This window comes from Odocoileus virginianus, chromosome 29, assembly GCF_023699985.2.
Source record: "Odocoileus virginianus isolate 20LAN1187 ecotype Illinois chromosome 29, Ovbor_1.2, whole genome shotgun sequence".
Classification (NCBI taxonomy): domain Eukaryota; kingdom Metazoa; phylum Chordata; class Mammalia; order Artiodactyla; family Cervidae; genus Odocoileus; species Odocoileus virginianus.
The window spans coordinates 18,717,047-18,733,916 of NC_069702.1; the positions used below are offsets into that span (position 1 = coordinate 18,717,047).

The following is a 16,870-nucleotide window of genomic DNA, read 5'->3' on the forward strand; positions in this document are numbered from 1 at the left end:
TAACTGTGAAGACAGTCAGCAGTAAGGAGCGGACAGTCTGTCTTCGCCACCTCTCCATGCCTCTCTAGCACTGTTTTATTTTTTTAATGAAAACACTTGAGCAGAAAAAAAAAATTGGAGTTTTTCATACTCTTTTATTTTAGCATTCCTCTTCCCCATTCCCCATATCAGTCCCATCAGATAAAAATAACCACTTAACGTGAGAACCCAACCAGAGAAAGTTACTATAGCAGTGGAAAGGGAGTTGTAGCCCATGGACTGATCCAAAAAAATAGTCTTCTCTGAAAAGTATGGAAGCCAAGTAATGATATGGAAAGGAAAAACAACTGGAGGTCTTATGATGCTAAGAGATGACAGGACTATAAAAAGCAGTTAAGAATGAGCAAATTGAGTCCATAATGAGGACTGTTGCCCTCTTAATGAAAGTGGACCAGGAGTACAGGGTTTCTGTTGTCAATAAGGTCTTACAGTAAATTGGGTCCCTACTTTAGGATGTCACGATTAAGACTCTTTAACCTCTTCATGTACGTAGGAAACACTTTCAGAGGTGTGAGGCTATATTTAAAGTAATGAAGATTTAAAGCTGTTAAGTGGAGAAAGACATTAACTTTCGAACTTAAGGGAGGAAATCTGGCTGCTTTTCTGTAAGAAAATACCTGGCTGATCATATGTGTGTAGTTCGTAAATAATTCCTTACATAAATCATTGTGTCGTGGTTCCACTTTGTAACTTGTGTGTTGTTTGGTCTGAGAAACTTTCTAGAAGTGCTCACCAGTTTATCCATTTTTTAAAATAATGTGTATTTCAAACTCCTAGTAAATGCCAGGGTTTCATGTTTATAGCAGGTCTCATGGAAGATTCTCCTTTAATTCTCTCTATTCCACCTTGATTTCAGCTTTCACCAACAATCATCAATGGTTTACACAACATCGCGCGGAGCATCGAGACCCGAAACTACTCAGAAGGCTTGACTATTCACACCCACATAGTTAGTACTAGCAACTTCAGTGAGACCTCCGCTTTTATGCCAGTTCTCAAAGTTGTTCTCACCCAGGCCAACAAGCTGGGTGTGTAAAGGACGGCTTTACTTTCAGCCAATATTGCCATTTTTCCAAAGAAACATGTTTTAAACGATGATAAGATATGGACCAATCCTCATTAGCATGTTTCCATAGCAGCCAGTCAAGACCATTTTTGTTGTTTCTGCAGATGTATTCACATTACTAGACCTGCTCAAAACCCTGGTGCTTTCTTTTGTTTTAATCTTTTATTGCCCATGATGATTTTCCTATTCTGCAAATAATGTATTTCCTGGATTACACATAGTATGCTTTCCCGAAATATTCTGATAAAATCTGGTTTTGAAACCTCAGTTTGCTCTTTGGAAAGCCTTTGGTTATGCAGAAGGCAGAGCCCAAACTCAGTTTCTTTCATGTCCTCCCAACTTCCTCCATGTCAATCAGATTAAAGCGTGTAATCCTATTTATGTGTATGTAGTCTTTTTTTTTTTTAAACAGCTACTCACAGTTTAAAGTTTTATTTTTTGTGTCTTTGGCTTCACTTTGGTCCTGAACAAATAACTAAATCTAGAAGAAGCTGCTACATAGATTTTAATTTTAGCAAATACTAATGAAAAGTGGGATCACTGGCTTTAAGTATCTATAGGAAAAGATTGAACATTTTCATTCTGTAGAATGCATTAAACTTTTTTCTATTAATAAATGTTTTTAATATTCTGTTTGAGTTTTTAGACTGAGTTGTCTCCATTTTATATTTAGAAATTTATTCATCTTTTTTTTTTTAAGTTACCTGTACCTCTGAGGTTTAAGTTCAGAAAGAAAACTTGTTTTTTTTTTGCCATGCCATTCGGCATGTACACATCTAGTTCCCCAACCAAGGATGGAACTCACGCCCTCTGCCTGGGAAGCACGGAGTCTCAACCACTGGACCGCCAGGAAAGTCCTCAAAACCTCAACTCTGTCAGCTTCCTGAATCAAAGCCAGACATTTTTTTCATCCAGTTTTTCTGTCAAATGATTTTATTGTAACCTATCGTAAGAACAGTGTGGTAAACAAAGGATAAAGGTCCCCACAGACTCTTGAAGAAAATCAGATTACTAATAATTTTCATTGTTTAAGCAGTTTTACCTAAGTGAGTTGGAAAATTAGAAGGTAAAGAGCGTGACTACTGTAGAGAGAGAGATGCTGCTTCAAGGACTAAAAGGAGTTACCAGGCATTTTGCAGCCTAAGTGAATTAGTTTGCAGGACTCTCTTAATTGCCTTTGCTGGGATTCCCTGCTCACTACATAAAACCCCTCTTTTAAAAATAAACGTCATTTTGTAACTAAAAAAAGGGGGACCTCGGCAGCATGTATGAGCACTGGAGCCTCACGAGTAGGGTGATGTATCTGCTTCCTTGCCCTCAGCCTCCTGGGAGCTTGGTGGTCTAAGTCAGTCCTACGACTCACTGAACTGGCAAGTTTAACTTCTAGACCTGACCCTCGACTGTGGTGTCAGCCCACGACCCCATCCGAACAGCAAGCTGGCCTCTAGTAATTGTCTTGGTGTTTTGCCCCTACAGTTAGGAGTGTGTTACGGCTGCCGATGACCTTGACATGACAATGGCACAATCGGCAGGGCTTTACAAAAAAGCATGTTCCAAAAGATGAGAAACTGGAGTAGGTGGTAGCAGGGCCCTGACCAACCCCAAAGATTTCACAAGTAAGAGTATAAAAAACTATTTGCCACCAATATCTGAACAGCTGTTATCACTCCTTTTTCAATACAGTATTGTGATTTTTTTTTCCCCACCATGGAGACATTTTTCCACAAGGCTAATAAGCCTGGAGAAGTTTCATATAAACGGATGCAAGTATGACTTGAGCCCAAAGTACTGTTTAGTTTCTGAAGTGTGAAGATACCGGGAGATGAGGGGGAAAGAGCAGTTCGTTTTCCTTTTAAGGAAGCAAACAAAGAAAGGGGTGTGAGGGTGGGTGTCGGCTGGGAGATGGACCAGAGCTATGAGGACGTGCTTTCTTATCCTGCACCCGCTCCTCTCCTCCACTCTGCGCATGACCTTCTGGGCTGGGTGGGGTGGGTGTACCTCGGGCCCCTCGGCTGATGGAGACAGTTGTTCATTGGAATAGTGGGGCAGCAGGAAAGAAGTTGGGAACAACCACTCTGCACCTGATGGTTGAGAGTCCAACAAGCCTATATATTCCTTTGGAGTCAGAAAATTCCCATGTACACAGGAGGACAGAAAGACGCACGGGGATTCCTGGCAAGCAGGTGTACGTGGTCCATGTAACTCCTGCCTGAAAGAGAAAGGGAGGGATGGTGGCCAGTTCACGCTTTTCTCATAAACACTTCTTATTTCCTGGACCTAGATTCATGTAAGAATGGCTGCAAGGCCGTCTGTTGACTGCTCAGCCATAGTGGAGACTTCATTTGAAACTTCTCTAAAGATGCAGCATATAGCACGCACACACCTACATATGCACACATCCGTATTTCAGTTGTCTCTACTGCTGTGGTGAGCGGCTGACTTCCCAACCATCAATCCTGACACATCTTGGGGGTGGGGGGGGCGTTCATCAGATGCCAAAGGTGTCTGTCACAGGCAGGTGGCATCTCCAATTATCCAGTGAAAGGGCACTGTCTGTGCAGGGAAAATCTCAACTGTTTCCTCTAATAAATAAATAAATGCTCCAAACTAGATTACAAAGAAAAAGTGATCCAGTTAGCTTCCTGGCAGTCTGGTTGCTCTCCACACCTCTCTCTAGCATCTTTGCGGCTTGGGGCTTTTAGTGACCACACCATTCCCTCAGGCTCAGCTGAACAGTGCGCTTATGAACTGACTGGGGTCAGGCTGTGCCATTCCTTAATTTCCAGCTGTTTGCCTTTTTCCCCGTCAGGAGATAGGGAATGTGTGGGTTTTAAGCTGTTGAGACAGATCTTGAAAAACCTAATAAAATCAAATAAAAGGAAATAGTCTTTGGTTTGACCATGGTATATGTTTTTTGCACTCCGGATTAACGTTTCCAGTGGTCTGCTAAAGTATTTACTTAGCAAACAGTGTTAATGAATCACCTCAAATGACTTTGTACAAATATCATTACTCAGTAATCTCTCAGATCATTATTTTAACGGAACAGCACACCTTGCTGAATTTGAATTTGAGTTTTGACTGGCATTCCACAGGCTTACCAGCCTGTGGTTCATCAGGTCGGCATGACTGCTTTCACTGCTGGTGCCTTATAATTTCCCAATCTGTGAATTTCTAAAGCCACCTTCTGTGTATCAGTGGACTCCCACTGTGCAATTAGGAGAGAGAGAAGTCTTGTGAAATAGAGCAAACTTTCCTATTTCCAAAAGACCCAAGAGCATGTTGGATTTTTGGTTATTATACATGAAGTTAAAGGTAATGAAACTTGTGTCTCAAGTATTTCCATGTTATCGATTATATATCTTTAAAGGCTATCACATTTCCTGGCTCCTGAGAGACGCCTCTTGGTGTTGTCATTAACTTTGTTTCTTTACTTAAGTAAATACTTATGAAGTCCTTTACTCAGTTCAGTAGAGACTTCATGTCCAAATGGATATCCTTCCAAGTAGGCAATGTAAATGAATCAGTAGGGAGCCAATCATAGGAACAGAAAGGACTCAGATTTGATGAGAAGAGAAAGCGTCCAGATTTTTTTTCTGAATAGTGCAAGGGTAGTGAGTGAGTATATAATTTAAAGGCGCCACTAAGGATGACCAGTAAGTATGATTGGGGTGACAGTGAAAAATAATTTCATCTTGTACTTGGTCCAATAAAGGAACTACCCACTCCAGGAAAATTAGAATTTATGGTGGAATCAAATCTAAAAATACATCTCAGTACTAAAGAAGGAAAGCAACCACCTCCTAAAAGTGACCTAAAAATAAGTTGCTTTCTGGATTGTTGCTGCTTTAGTCGCTAAGTCCTATCCGACTCTTTGCGACCCCGTGGACTGTAGCCCACCAGGCTCCTTTGTCCATGGGATTCTCCAGGCAAGAATACCAGTGTGGGTTGCCATGCCCTTGTCCAGGGGATCTTCCTGACACAGGGATCGAGCCCGGGTTTCCTACAATGCAGGCCAATTCTTTTCTGTCTGAATCACCAGGCAATTTCAATTGCCTCTGCTTGGGTCTCATGCCCACCACCTACCTGACCAAGTTCCTGCCCAGAGATGTAGGATATCAGAATTGGCTGGCCTAGGTTACCTACTTGCCCAAGCAGAGTGATGTTAAACCCACCAGAACCATATGAAGTGGTTTCCTAAAGCAAAGGGTGCCATTTTCAGGAGAAGAGTGGAGAAAAGAATATGCAAAATGCCCCATTACTTCCTGTAGATCACAAAAGGGAAGTTACGGTACCAGGGTTCTAGACTAGAGAGTCACGATAAAAAGCTATTAGGGAAAACAGATAACAAGGACCTACTGCATAGCATGGGGCACTCTATTCCGTACTCTGTAATTACCTATATGGGAAAAGACTGAAAAAAAAAAAAAGGTATATGTATAACTGAATCACTTTGCTATACACCTGAAACTAACACAACATTGTAAATCAAAACATTGCAGTCCAAAAAATAAAAAATAAAAGATGTGTTTTAAAAGAAAGCTATTAGGGGGCCCACTGTATCCCAATGGCTGTAATTGTACCTTCATGAGGGATAGTGCAGAAGAGCACCTATCAGAGTTAAGGAGCTGGGTTCCGGCATCTTCTCTGCCACTTGCTGTTGTCAGACCACCTCACTTCTTTCTCCCTCCATCTCTCACCTGTAAAATGAGGGGGTAGGGTCATCCCAGGTGGCACTAGTGGTAAAGAACCCCCCTGCCAATGTAGGAGACGCAAGAGACCTGGGTTCAATCCCTGGGTTGGAAGGAGAACATGGCAACCCACTCCAGTATTCTTACCTGGAGAATCCCATGGACACAGGAGCCTGGTGGGCTGTAGTCCACAGGGTCACAAAGAATCGGACACAACTGAAGCGACTTAGCATGCTTCAGTGCCAAGTTTACTTCCAACTCTGGGAGCCTGTGACCCACCTCCTTCTCATAGCGTCTTTGTATCAATATGTTACATACGAGTTTCAGAAGGAATGGAAAACAAATTTTGTGATAAGCAAGGAAGCTTTGAAGAAATAGGATGAAAACAACTCAGGCCTATTTATATTTGGAAATCTTTTTTCCTCTTGTAGAGTTTCTAATCTGGAGAAAAGTCGATGCAACACTTTCCTTTTGTTGGAAATGAATAAGCAGGCATTTAAGAAATAGTTGGTAACTTGCAACTGGGGACAGATGTATTTGCTTGGCCTTGAGGTCCTTAGGTAGTGAGTCCCGCAATTAACTTTTCTACAAACACATTTGTTCCCTCACATGAAGAATACGCCCCATTTGACTACACAGGATATTCGCGATGAGCCAGTTTTCCCTCTGGTGCTGCAAATCTGGGTCACCCCTTTGACATTCCTGAACTCCACTGACAAATGCCCTCTCTGGGCTGGAAAACCACAGGGCCTTCGCCTTCAGAGTAGCCCATGGTAACTGACACAGCGGGAGGACAAAGAGGTCATTGACACAGAAACAATGACAGCAGCGAAGGCTGAGAAGAAAATAAGAGCTTCTCTGCATTTATCTGCCCTTGGAAAACCAAAATACCGATCCCGAACGAAATGGGGGTGGGTGTTGTGGGGAGAAGGGAGCTGGAGAGCTGGAAGCGATGTTGGTGAAAACTCAATACTGTCTTTCTTCTGCCACAACAAAAGGGATTGTTCATTTGTTTCAGGGAGCTGGCATTTAGGGGCTGGGAGAGAGACAGATAGAGGAGTGTGTTTGGTTTGTGGACCTTGTTTTGAGCCAGATGTTGGTCACAGGGGGACGTGGTAGAATATTAACAAACTTCACGTGTCATGGCTGGGTCATAAAAAGGATGATTCCTCCATAGCATTTGTTAGAGTTTGCGGCATACACTCCTTTTATTTTTTTAATTGGAGGATAATTGGACAATATTGTGTTGGCTTCTGCCATAAAATGACACAAATCAGCCACAGGTATACATATGTCCCCTCCCAATGAAGCCTGTCCACACCGCCCCTCTAGGTTGTCACAGAGTACAGCATTGAGCAAACCTGTGTTATACAGCCACTTCCCATTAGCGATCTAGTTCGCATATGGTATGATGTATATGTTTCAATGCTTCTCCCTCAATGCATCCCACCCTCTCCTTCCCGCTGTGTGTCCAAAGTCTGTTCTCCATGTCCCTATTCCTGCCCTGCAAATAGGCTCATCAGTACCATTTCCTGACCGTTTTTCTAGATTCCATATAGACTGTGGCAGACACTTCTTGGAGTGATCATTTCATTCCTCTTTGCCTCCCCTACTGGGCCGTGAGTCCAGGAGCAGAGTCATGTACTCTTCTGTCCCTGGAGCAGAGCTCTGCTTGCTTCTGGAGGAGACTAAATAGACAGATGCCTAATGAAGGACTGACTGTTCATTGGGTCAACCTGAAGACAACTTGGAAAGATGCTCGAGGCAGGATGTCACTGACAGGTGATATCAGAGCCAGGTTTGGGTTGGTTTCAAAACTCAGTGGTTTTTCATTAAGTAGAGCCCCTCTGATCTATGAGTTAGGAACTAAGGGCCTTCACGGGCTATTTCCAATGGCCAGTTTCCTGCTGCCAAATTGCAGCACTCTCTGAAGACTGGTCAGGAAAGGGGGGGGAAGGGTCTGAAGCACTAAGGCAGGGGTTTTCGTTAAAGCCCCTTCCTGGGCTTCCCTGGAGGCTCAGTGGATAAAAACCTGTCTGCCAATATAAAAAATCTTAATGGGAAAATTTTTCCAACCCATTTAGTACAGAAGCAGGAATGCTAACCCTCCTGCGAATGGAGGAAGCTGAGAAGATGCATTTTCTACTCTCCGTGGTGTTGCTGAATCTCAAAACCAATCTTCCCATAATCTTGGAGGCTAACTTCCCAACTTGATGCTCCTCTGAAATCACTCTCATCTAAAGCCTGTGAGTGGTTTTCTCATCCTGGGAGCAAAAAGAGGTTTACGTTTGAAATTTCTGTCCGTGCACCTCACCCGAGAGGCAGGCTTTCTCCTCAGGCCCCTGCCCCCACCCCCTTCATCCAGAGCCCATTCCTTCCTGAGCTGGCGGAGTTGCTCTAAATGATTACCTCAGATGAAGGAGAGCAGGAGATATTATTTCATAGTTCGCTTAGGGTTAAGTGAATCGTGAACCCCTCCAGCTCACCCAGTCTGGGGCCACAGAAGCACCGCGGCTTCCTGGCCAGGCAGGTTTTGTAGCTGCATGGAGCCTATCTCTCTGGCCTGATTAAAAAAACCATCAGATACCCAGCACTTACGAGGTATCAAACCCCATCCTGCGCTCTAGTCCTGTGAGGAAAGTGAATGTCTCCATTTCGCACATGGAAAAAAAAAAAAAAAGTTAGATCATTAGGTAAACTGCACAGAGAGCATTCCCAGCATGGAGCTGTCTTAATTCTTATATTACATAGGATGAAACTGAAGAGTTTCGAGACCGTCATCGTCCCCAAACCACCAGAGTACTCAGACTGGCTAATTCAGAGGTGAGGCCAAACTCAAACCCAGTTTTCAGATGCCAAACCTGGATCATTTTCTCAACACTGTAGTTCCTGTCGCCAAAATATAGGTTTACTTAAGAAAACCATAGGCATGTAAATCCACAAGCCAGGGATTGAGCTTGCGCCCTTGGCAGTGAAAATGCAGAGTCCCAAGTGCCAAACCACCAGGGAAGTCCTTTCTCTACACAAACATCTTTTTAGTTGGAATATAACTGCTTTACAACGTCATGCTAGTTTCTGCTGTACAACAACGTGAATCAGCTATGTGCTGCGCTCTGCTTGGTCGCTCAGTCCTGTCCGACTCTTTGCAACCCCGTGGAGTGTAGCCCGCCGGGTTCCTCTGTCCATGGGGAGTCTCCAGGATCGTCCAGGGGATACTCAAGTGGGTTGCCATACCCTCCTCCAGGGGATCTTCCCAACCCCGGGATCGAACCCAGGTCTGCTGCATTGCAGGAAGGTTCTTTACTGTCTGAGCCCCCAGGGAAGCCCTGAATCAGCTATAAGTATACACACAACCCCTTCCTCTTAAGTCTCCCTCCCATCCCTCTAGGCCATCACAGAGCACGGGGCTGAGCTCCCTGGGCGACACGGAAGTTCCCCACTAGTTAACTATTTTATGCACGGTAGTGTATATATATGTCAGTGTTACTCTCAGTTCATCCCACCTTCTCCTTCCACTACCGTGTCCACCATCAAATATTTTGATGCATTTTTTTTTTAATTTTGTATTTATCCTTTAGAGGAATACAACCTTAGACAGTCAATCCTTTGCCAGGCTCACTCCAGTCTCTGAGCCGATCCTTGCACAGTTTTCCAACTGGGAGTCGCTACCAGGTCATTCTATCTCTCAGGACCTTGTTGGCTGCCACCCCCTCCAAGAAGCCCTCCTGACCACGCCAGACCACACACCTCACCAGCAAGTCTCACTCACAGTTTCTATAGGCAGTGTTACCATCCAACACCTTCATCTTCTGTCTGCTTTCTCTCTCTTTCCCTGAAGCAACTTCTACTCCAAGGCACATACTACTGGCCAGAGCCTCCCCACCTGGCTATCACGGTTTTCTTCTAGTACCTCTCAGAGTTGTTTTTTCCAGTAGTCATGTATGGATGTGAGAGTCGGACCATAAAGAAGGCTGAGCGCTGAAGAATTGATGCTTCTGAATTGTGGTGCTGGAGAAGACTCTTGAGAGTCCCTTGGACTGCAAGGAGATCCAACCAGTCCATCCTAAAGGAGATCAGTCCTGAATATTCATTGGAGGGACTGATGCTGAAGCTCCAATACTTTGACCACCTGATGCAAAGAGCCAACTCATTGGAAAAGACCCTGATGCTGGGAAAGATTAAAGGCAGGAAGAGAAGAGGATGAGATGGTTGGATGGCATCACCAACTCAATGGACATGAGTTTAAGCAAGCTTCGGGAATTGGTGAAGGACAGGGAAGCCTGGCGTGCTGCAGTCCATGGGGTCACAAAGAATCGGACACGACTTAGCAACTGAACAACCAACAAAATATATAATCCTGTAACCCCTCAGTGACATTTGAGAGCTGTTTCCTGTCCTGGTTTTGGATGCGTCCCCCTGACCTTTGGGCACCTGACTCACCATCTTCTCCAGTTAAACCTGGATGCCACCCTGTGGGACTTCAGTCCCCTGTGGAGGTGCTGTCTTGATCCTTTGGCCTCCTCGGCTCCAGCCACTGTCCCTCCTCTAGAACCCTGTGCCTCACCTTGGAGTTTATCAACGGGAACTCTCCCACCACTGTATGTCTGAAGTTCCAAATCCCACACCTAGTGCACAATGGCCACTGCTTCCTTTTTCTTTTTTTTTTTTTTTTTTGGCTGCACCGTGCAACACGGGGGATCTTAGTTCCTCAACCAGGGATCGAACCCACGCCTCCTGCATTGGAAGTGTGATGTCTTAACCACTGGACTGCTGAGGAATGCCCTAGTCTCATTTCCTAACAAAGAGAAATCCACCTTTCAACTTCTTTAAAACTTCAGTGCCTTTGCTTCCTCTGCTACCTGTGAGTTCTTAGCTTCTTTCTGATCACATTTCCTCCCCCTTCCCCCAGCCTGAACTCCTTACAAACTTCTGACTCACCAGCCACTCGGGTGCCTGGGTCTCCTGTCCCCCTCATGAGACCCTACCCCTACTTCAATCTGGAGATCCTGTTAGACCGCGAGTGAGGTTGCGTCGCTGTGACTGCAGACTGATGCCATGCCAAGCTCACAGCATCTGTTCTACGTTGGGGCCCTTAATTTGACTCAGTAACCTTTTTAAGGCCCTCGGTCAGGTTCCTTTCTCATTCTGCTCAACAGATCTTGGGACCTTTCATCACTTTTCTCCAACTTTCCACCAAATTCCCACTCTGTTTACCTGGCAGGTGATCTGACCTTCCCTTTGGAGCCAGCCAGCCGTCAGGGCACCCTGCCTCACTGTAGTGGCTCCTTCAGCAAGCTTAGGCTACCTTCATCCTCATTTCCTTCCATGCGTGTGTGCTAAGTTGATTCATTTGTGTCCGACTCCTTGAGACCCCATAGACTGTAGCCCTCCAGACTCCTCTGTCCACGGGATTCTCCAGGCAAGAATACTGGAGTGGGTTGCCATTTCCTTCTCCAGAGGATCTTCCCAACCCAGGGATCGAATCCAGGCCTTCTGCACTGCAGGCGAAATCTTTATCACTGCACCACCTAGGAAGCCCCATTTCCTTCCAGTCTCCAAGAAAAAATTGTCCCTCTGTTCAAAGTTAGGCCAACCATCTGATCACCTGGTCCCATCCTGTCTAACCTTCCCCCAACCCTAGGAAAATAGCTCCATGAAGCATCCTCTTTCTCATACTTTTGAACTTCGACCTTTCATTACATTTCCCTCCCCAACATTTGAATATATTCAAATCCCTCCCATTCAAATCCACAGATGCACACTAAACTTCATCTCTCTGTTCTTCTCTTCTTCACTGCCAAGCTTCTTAAAAGTTAACCTATACAGGTATACCATGCTGTCCTCCTCCTTATTTTTTTTTTAAATATGGAATGTTTCACAAATTTGCACAACAAGCTTATGAAGGGGCCATGTTAATCTTCTCTGTATCGCTCCAATTTTAGTATATGGGCTGCCAAAGTGAGCATCTCCTCCTCCGCCTCTGTGTAAAGACTGTTCCCATCACTCACTGAAAAGGCCTTGGCAAAGGTCAATGATGACCTCTCTGCAGTGGACTCCTCATTCCCATCCTCCCCAGCCTTTCTGTAGTGTTCAAGGTTGCGCTCCCACATTCTGCTCCTTCCTCCCCATCTCTCTTCTGTCCTCGGTCCACACTGGCTTCCCTTTCTTTGCCAGTCTCGTAGATAGCAGCTCACTGGATGTCTATTCTGAGTCTCATCCTTACCTTCCCTGGGCGACTGCTTCTACCACCAGGATTTTACTAACTGAACTACAACTAAGTTGCTCTCTCCAGGGACTTCCCTGGTGGTCCAGCAGTTAAGACTTCATGCTCCCAATGCACAAGGCCTGGGTGTGATCCCTGGTCAGGGAAATTGATCCTACGTACTCATTTGAAAAGACCCTGAAGCTGGGAAAGATTGAAGGCAGGGAGAGAAGGGGACGACAGAGGATGAGATGGTTGGATGGCATCACCGACTCAATGGACATGAGTGTGGGTAAAGGGTAAACTCCGGGAGTTGGTGATGGACAGAGAGGCCTGGCCTGCTATGGTTCATGGGGTCACAAAGAGTCAGACATGACTGAGTGACTGAACTGAAATGAACTGTCATTAAGAGTTCACATGCTGCAACTAAGACCTGATACAGCCAAATATATATATATTTAAAAGTTATTTTCTCCAGCCTAAACCTTTGCTGGGTTCTAGGTCTATATGTATATTTAACAACCTACTGGACAGTTTCACTTGGATGTCCAAAACAAGACTTTTTTTTCCTTATTGAGCTTGCTCCTATTTCTTCGGTCCCATCACCCAAATGATTGATAAGATAATAATGCTGATGATGAGTAATGTTTATGGATTCCTTACTACATGCCAGATACAGTTCTAAACTTCAGTCACCATGAAAATATTGTAAGAGAGGTATCATTATCCCCATTTCACAAAAATGGTAATAAACACAGTATGATTTGTTACTCAGGAAGTAGCATTGTTTTTTACCTGAATACCCAATCCAGCGACCCCCCAAAAGAGTCCTGTCCTTTTTATTTCTCCTCCTTCATGTTCAGTCAAGCATCAGATCCTGTGGTGCTTCTCTTTGCATTTCTCTGGCTTTGTCATCTCCTCTCTAACACTTCTTTTTCAGAATCTGTACCTGTGTCTTACTTCAGACCCTCCTCATCAACCGACCAGATTCTTAACCCGCTGCCCTAACAGCTCCTCTTGCCTCCAGCCTTAGCTCCCTCTACTTGCCGTCCAGTCATTCGCCACAGCTCCTCTAGAGTGGTCCTGCTGAAATGCAAGCTTGATCATGTTATTACACTGCATAAAGCCAATCAGCGACTCCCCTCACCTACCACGTTGCTTGCTCTGCAGGGCACGAAAGACACTCTCCATGGGCTGCCCACTGCATGACTTTTCATCTCCATCTCCCACTCTTCCCCTACTTTCACTTTGGATATTGCAGATACGTCTCTAAGTGACAAAGGCAAAAGCTTTTGCTCACACTGCTTTCTCTGCCAGGAATGCCGTCCACCATGTCTGTGTCTAGTAAACTAGTCATCCTTCAAAACTGTGCTTTCTATTATGTAGCCAGTAGCCACGTGAGGCCACTCCGAATTAAGATGTGCTGTGCTATAAGAATGCTCATGCTCTGTCGCTAAGGCGTGTCTGACTCTTTCGTGACCGCGTGCACTCTATGGAATTTCTCCAGGCAAGAATACTGGAGTGGGTTGCCATTTCTCACAAAATGGAATGTTGTTTGGCTTTTTTTTAAAAGGAAGGAAATTCTGACACATGCTATAATACAGATGAAACTTGAAGACACTATGCTAAGTGATCTGAACCAGTCACAAAAAGGCAAATATTGTATTACAAGATATCTAGAGGAGTCAGACTCAAAGCAACAGAAAACACAATAGTGGCTGCCAGGGAGTAGGGTCACAGAGAAATGGAGAATTGTTTGATGTGTATAGGATTTCAGTTTTGCTAAGTGAAAAAGTTCTAGACATTAGTTACACGCCACTGTGAATGTATTTAAGACTACTGAAGTGAACACTTATAAATGGTTAAGGTGGTAAATCTTATGTTCTGTGTACTTTTACCACAGTGAAATTAAAAAAAAAAAAATCAGTTTCCAAAAAAAGAAAACCTTTCCCAGTTACCACAAACCTCCTCCTCTCTAGTGTGAATTAACTAGTCCTTCGTCACGCCCCCACTTTATCCTGCACATACCACTATTAGAACTCTTATCACATTTTTGGTAATTATTTGTTTGACAGGATAAAAAGGTTACTGTTCCATGAGTGAGATGATCACTCATCCACTTCTAGGGTCTTGACCAGAAGCTAAGAAAATATGCTAGGGTCTTTGGCAAGATGGAGAAAAGAGACAGTCGTGCTGATGGCATAATATACTAGGATGTTCATTATCAGCAACAGGATACCTTGTTTCTGTAGAGGTTTCACTCTGAGGCTAGACCTGGAAGGGCTATTTGCTGTCACCCCTCTTTTGTAAGTATTATCTGAAGGGTCTGAAGAGCACTTCCTCCCACCCCCAAAACATAAAAACATCCCCCTCCCCATCCTGAGTTCAACCAGCTGATGTGGTTGGCACACCCAGTCTGATCTGTGGATGATGCTCACTTAAGACAGATTCAAGCTAGAGTACTTTAACTAACAGGATAAGGGTCTCTGAGGCCCCCTGAAGAATGATTTAGTCACCCCCCTAGATTCTGTATGTACTGGATTAGGCAAAAAGTTCATTCAGGTTTTTCCAAAAAATCTTACAAAAACCTGAACGAACTTTTTGGTCAACTCAATACACTTGATGCCTGACAAGGTGGGTCCCCCCCCCCCCCCCCCAGATAATGGACTGGAACTTGCTGCCCTTCCCAGTTCATAGCCAAGAGGTAACATCTCTTTGATCTGTCTTCTCTCCTAGATGGAGAGCTACTTCAGGGCAGGGACCACATCTTATCCATCCTCGTATCCCCAGCATCTACCAGTTCCAGCACCTAGCAGGTACCTAATACGTGCCCAACCAATGACTGAATGGTTACAGTGATGGTGGGGTGAGTCATTGCGATAACCCAGAGAGAGGCTTTTGACAGAGCAACTAGTTCACCCTGAGATAAAGGACAGGCTGAATAAAGAGCCACAGAGATTATGCGGGTCTGGGGGTTGTGGGGAGCAGAGGAAGCGTGAGAAGTGGTTCAGAATGAAACCAAGGTTGATGAAACTGACACCCTCGAGTTTCTGTTCTGTTGTCTCACAGGTCTGTTCTTGCCTGGAGGATCCCATGCACAGAAGAGCCTGGTGGGTCGCCAAGAATCAGACGCGACTAAAGCAGCTTAGCATGCACGCAGACGTTTCATGTTCTGCTGTCTCACTGGTCTAATGACAGTGCTGACGTTTATCTGGTGGCCCGGCAACTATCCTTTCATTCTATAATTTCAGCTTTGTCTGAAGCAACACCCTAACACTGACTCAGGGGCCCCCATTCCACAAGTCACATATCTTGGGTCAGTTTTAAATTATACATTATTTTCTTCTGGCTGATTGAGCTGATTCAGGTCTGCTAACAACAAGACGCTCATGTGTGGCCCTTTCAAGTAATCAATTCTGGGTAATTTTTTTTCTGTCTCAGACAATGCGAGAGGGCTTCCCAGGTGGCGCTAATAATGGTCAAGGTTCTGCCTGCCAATGCAGGAGATGCAAGAGACACAGGTTTGATCCCTGGGTCAGGAAGATCCCCCAGAGAAGGAAATGGCAAGCCACTCCAGTATTCTTGCCTGGGAAATCCCATGGACAGAGGAGCCTGGTGGGCCACAGTCCTTGGGGTCGCCAAGAGTCAGACATGACTGAGTGCACAGCATGTTCCACAGAATGCTGCTAAGAATCACTAACAGTGGTTGATCCCAAAGTCAGCTTTGTCAACGTAAGTCTCCTTCCTAACTCACATTTATAGAATTTGCAAGCTGGAAAGAAGAGCAAAGATTAGACGGTTAGATAGCATCACTGACTCAATGGACAGGAATTTGAGTAGACTGCAGGAGACACTGGAGGACATTGGAGCCTGGGGGGGTGAAGTCCACGGGGTCGCAAAAAGAGCGGGACAGGACTGAGCAACTGAAGACAACAAGGAAATTCGTCCCGAGGGGACCGAGTTGGGTCACAGTGAGTGAGAATTAGAATTCAGGGCCCCAGGCTTCCATACCTGGGCCTGTCTTCTGCTCACTGCAGGTGCAGCCACGGCTTTATGGGGCACAGTCAGCTGCCCCTTCTCTGCACTCCTGTGCCATCAGGGTGCTCTCTGGGGAGCTCTAAATTATCTGCCTTAGGGGGAATGAGCAGACAAGATTTTTTCTTAGGTTCATTCGCCTTGGAACGTTCTGGGTTTTTTTCCCCTTTCCTAAAGCCACATTTTCAACCGGGGCTGACTTCAAGGCTAAGACAGTCCAGAAGCCAACTGGCTAGGGGAGAATTTGCCAGGAACAGCTGCAAGGCTGATGGGCTGCGCAAGTGGGCCGGGCCCGACTGGTTACTAAGGGGCCCCTTGATCATTTATCATCTAACAGGCGCTATCTGAGCACTTACTCTGTGCCTGGCTGCAGTTGTCCAAAGAAGAACCGAGCGAGCGGCTGCCTCCATCCCCTCCACACAGGCCCCAGAGCCATAGGAGCCGGGAGACATCTGGCCTTAACTTGTGCTGCGATTTGGGAATAGGATTGCAAATTCTCCAGCCTGTAGCTTCAAAGAGTGGGGGGAAAAAAAGAAGTCTTTTTCAATAGGGAAAGGTATTTCGGGGAACTGGAGAAACCACCGCAGCAGCAGCACAAGTGGTCTGGAGGCTCTGCGGGCTCCCTGACCTTGCAGCCACAGCCCCTTCGACCCACTCCCTCGCGCCCCGACCCCGGCGGAGGCCGCCCACTTGCCCTGCGGACTGCCCCGTCCGGCCCCGGGGAGCCCGGGCAGCCGAGGCCAAGGGGGCGCCTTTCTCTTTAAGAGCCGCAAGGGCGACCCTGATTGGCTGTAGCTATGCAGGTCTTTCTTCCCCGCTCCCTCGGAGCAGTCCCTC

At 45.5% G+C, this 16,870-nt stretch overlaps 1 protein-coding gene, 1 long non-coding RNA gene and 1 other non-coding gene across 31 annotated transcripts in view; 1 reads left to right on the forward strand and 2 right to left on the reverse strand.

Moving 5' to 3' along the window:
- SEC31A (SEC31 homolog A, COPII coat complex component) overlaps nucleotides 1-1,482 on the forward strand; it is a 59,503-nt gene extending 58,021 nt beyond the window's left edge. For all 29 annotated transcript variants that reach the window (XM_070458233.1, XM_020892844.2, XM_070458217.1 and 26 more), the window contains one exon: nucleotides 896-1,482. In XM_070458233.1, the coding sequence (XP_070314334.1) occupies nucleotides 896-1,075 (180 nt within the window). In that variant the 3' untranslated portion in view covers nucleotides 1,076-1,482. The remainder of the gene's footprint in view (nucleotides 1-895) is intronic.
- LOC110136872 (uncharacterized) lies at nucleotides 1,121-16,859 on the reverse strand. The gene is made up of 4 exons (XR_002313755.2): nucleotides 16,390-16,859; nucleotides 8,395-8,444; nucleotides 5,689-5,805; nucleotides 1,121-3,314 (listed from the first exon to the last, which is right to left on the reverse strand). It is a non-coding gene; the product is annotated as an uncharacterized lncRNA (long non-coding RNA).
- Nucleotides 11,656-11,762, reverse strand: LOC139032091 (U6 spliceosomal RNA). Its single transcript, XR_011484638.1, has one exon. It is a non-coding gene; the product is annotated as a U6 spliceosomal RNA (small nuclear RNA).
- Nucleotides 16,860-16,870: the final 11 nt, after the last annotated feature.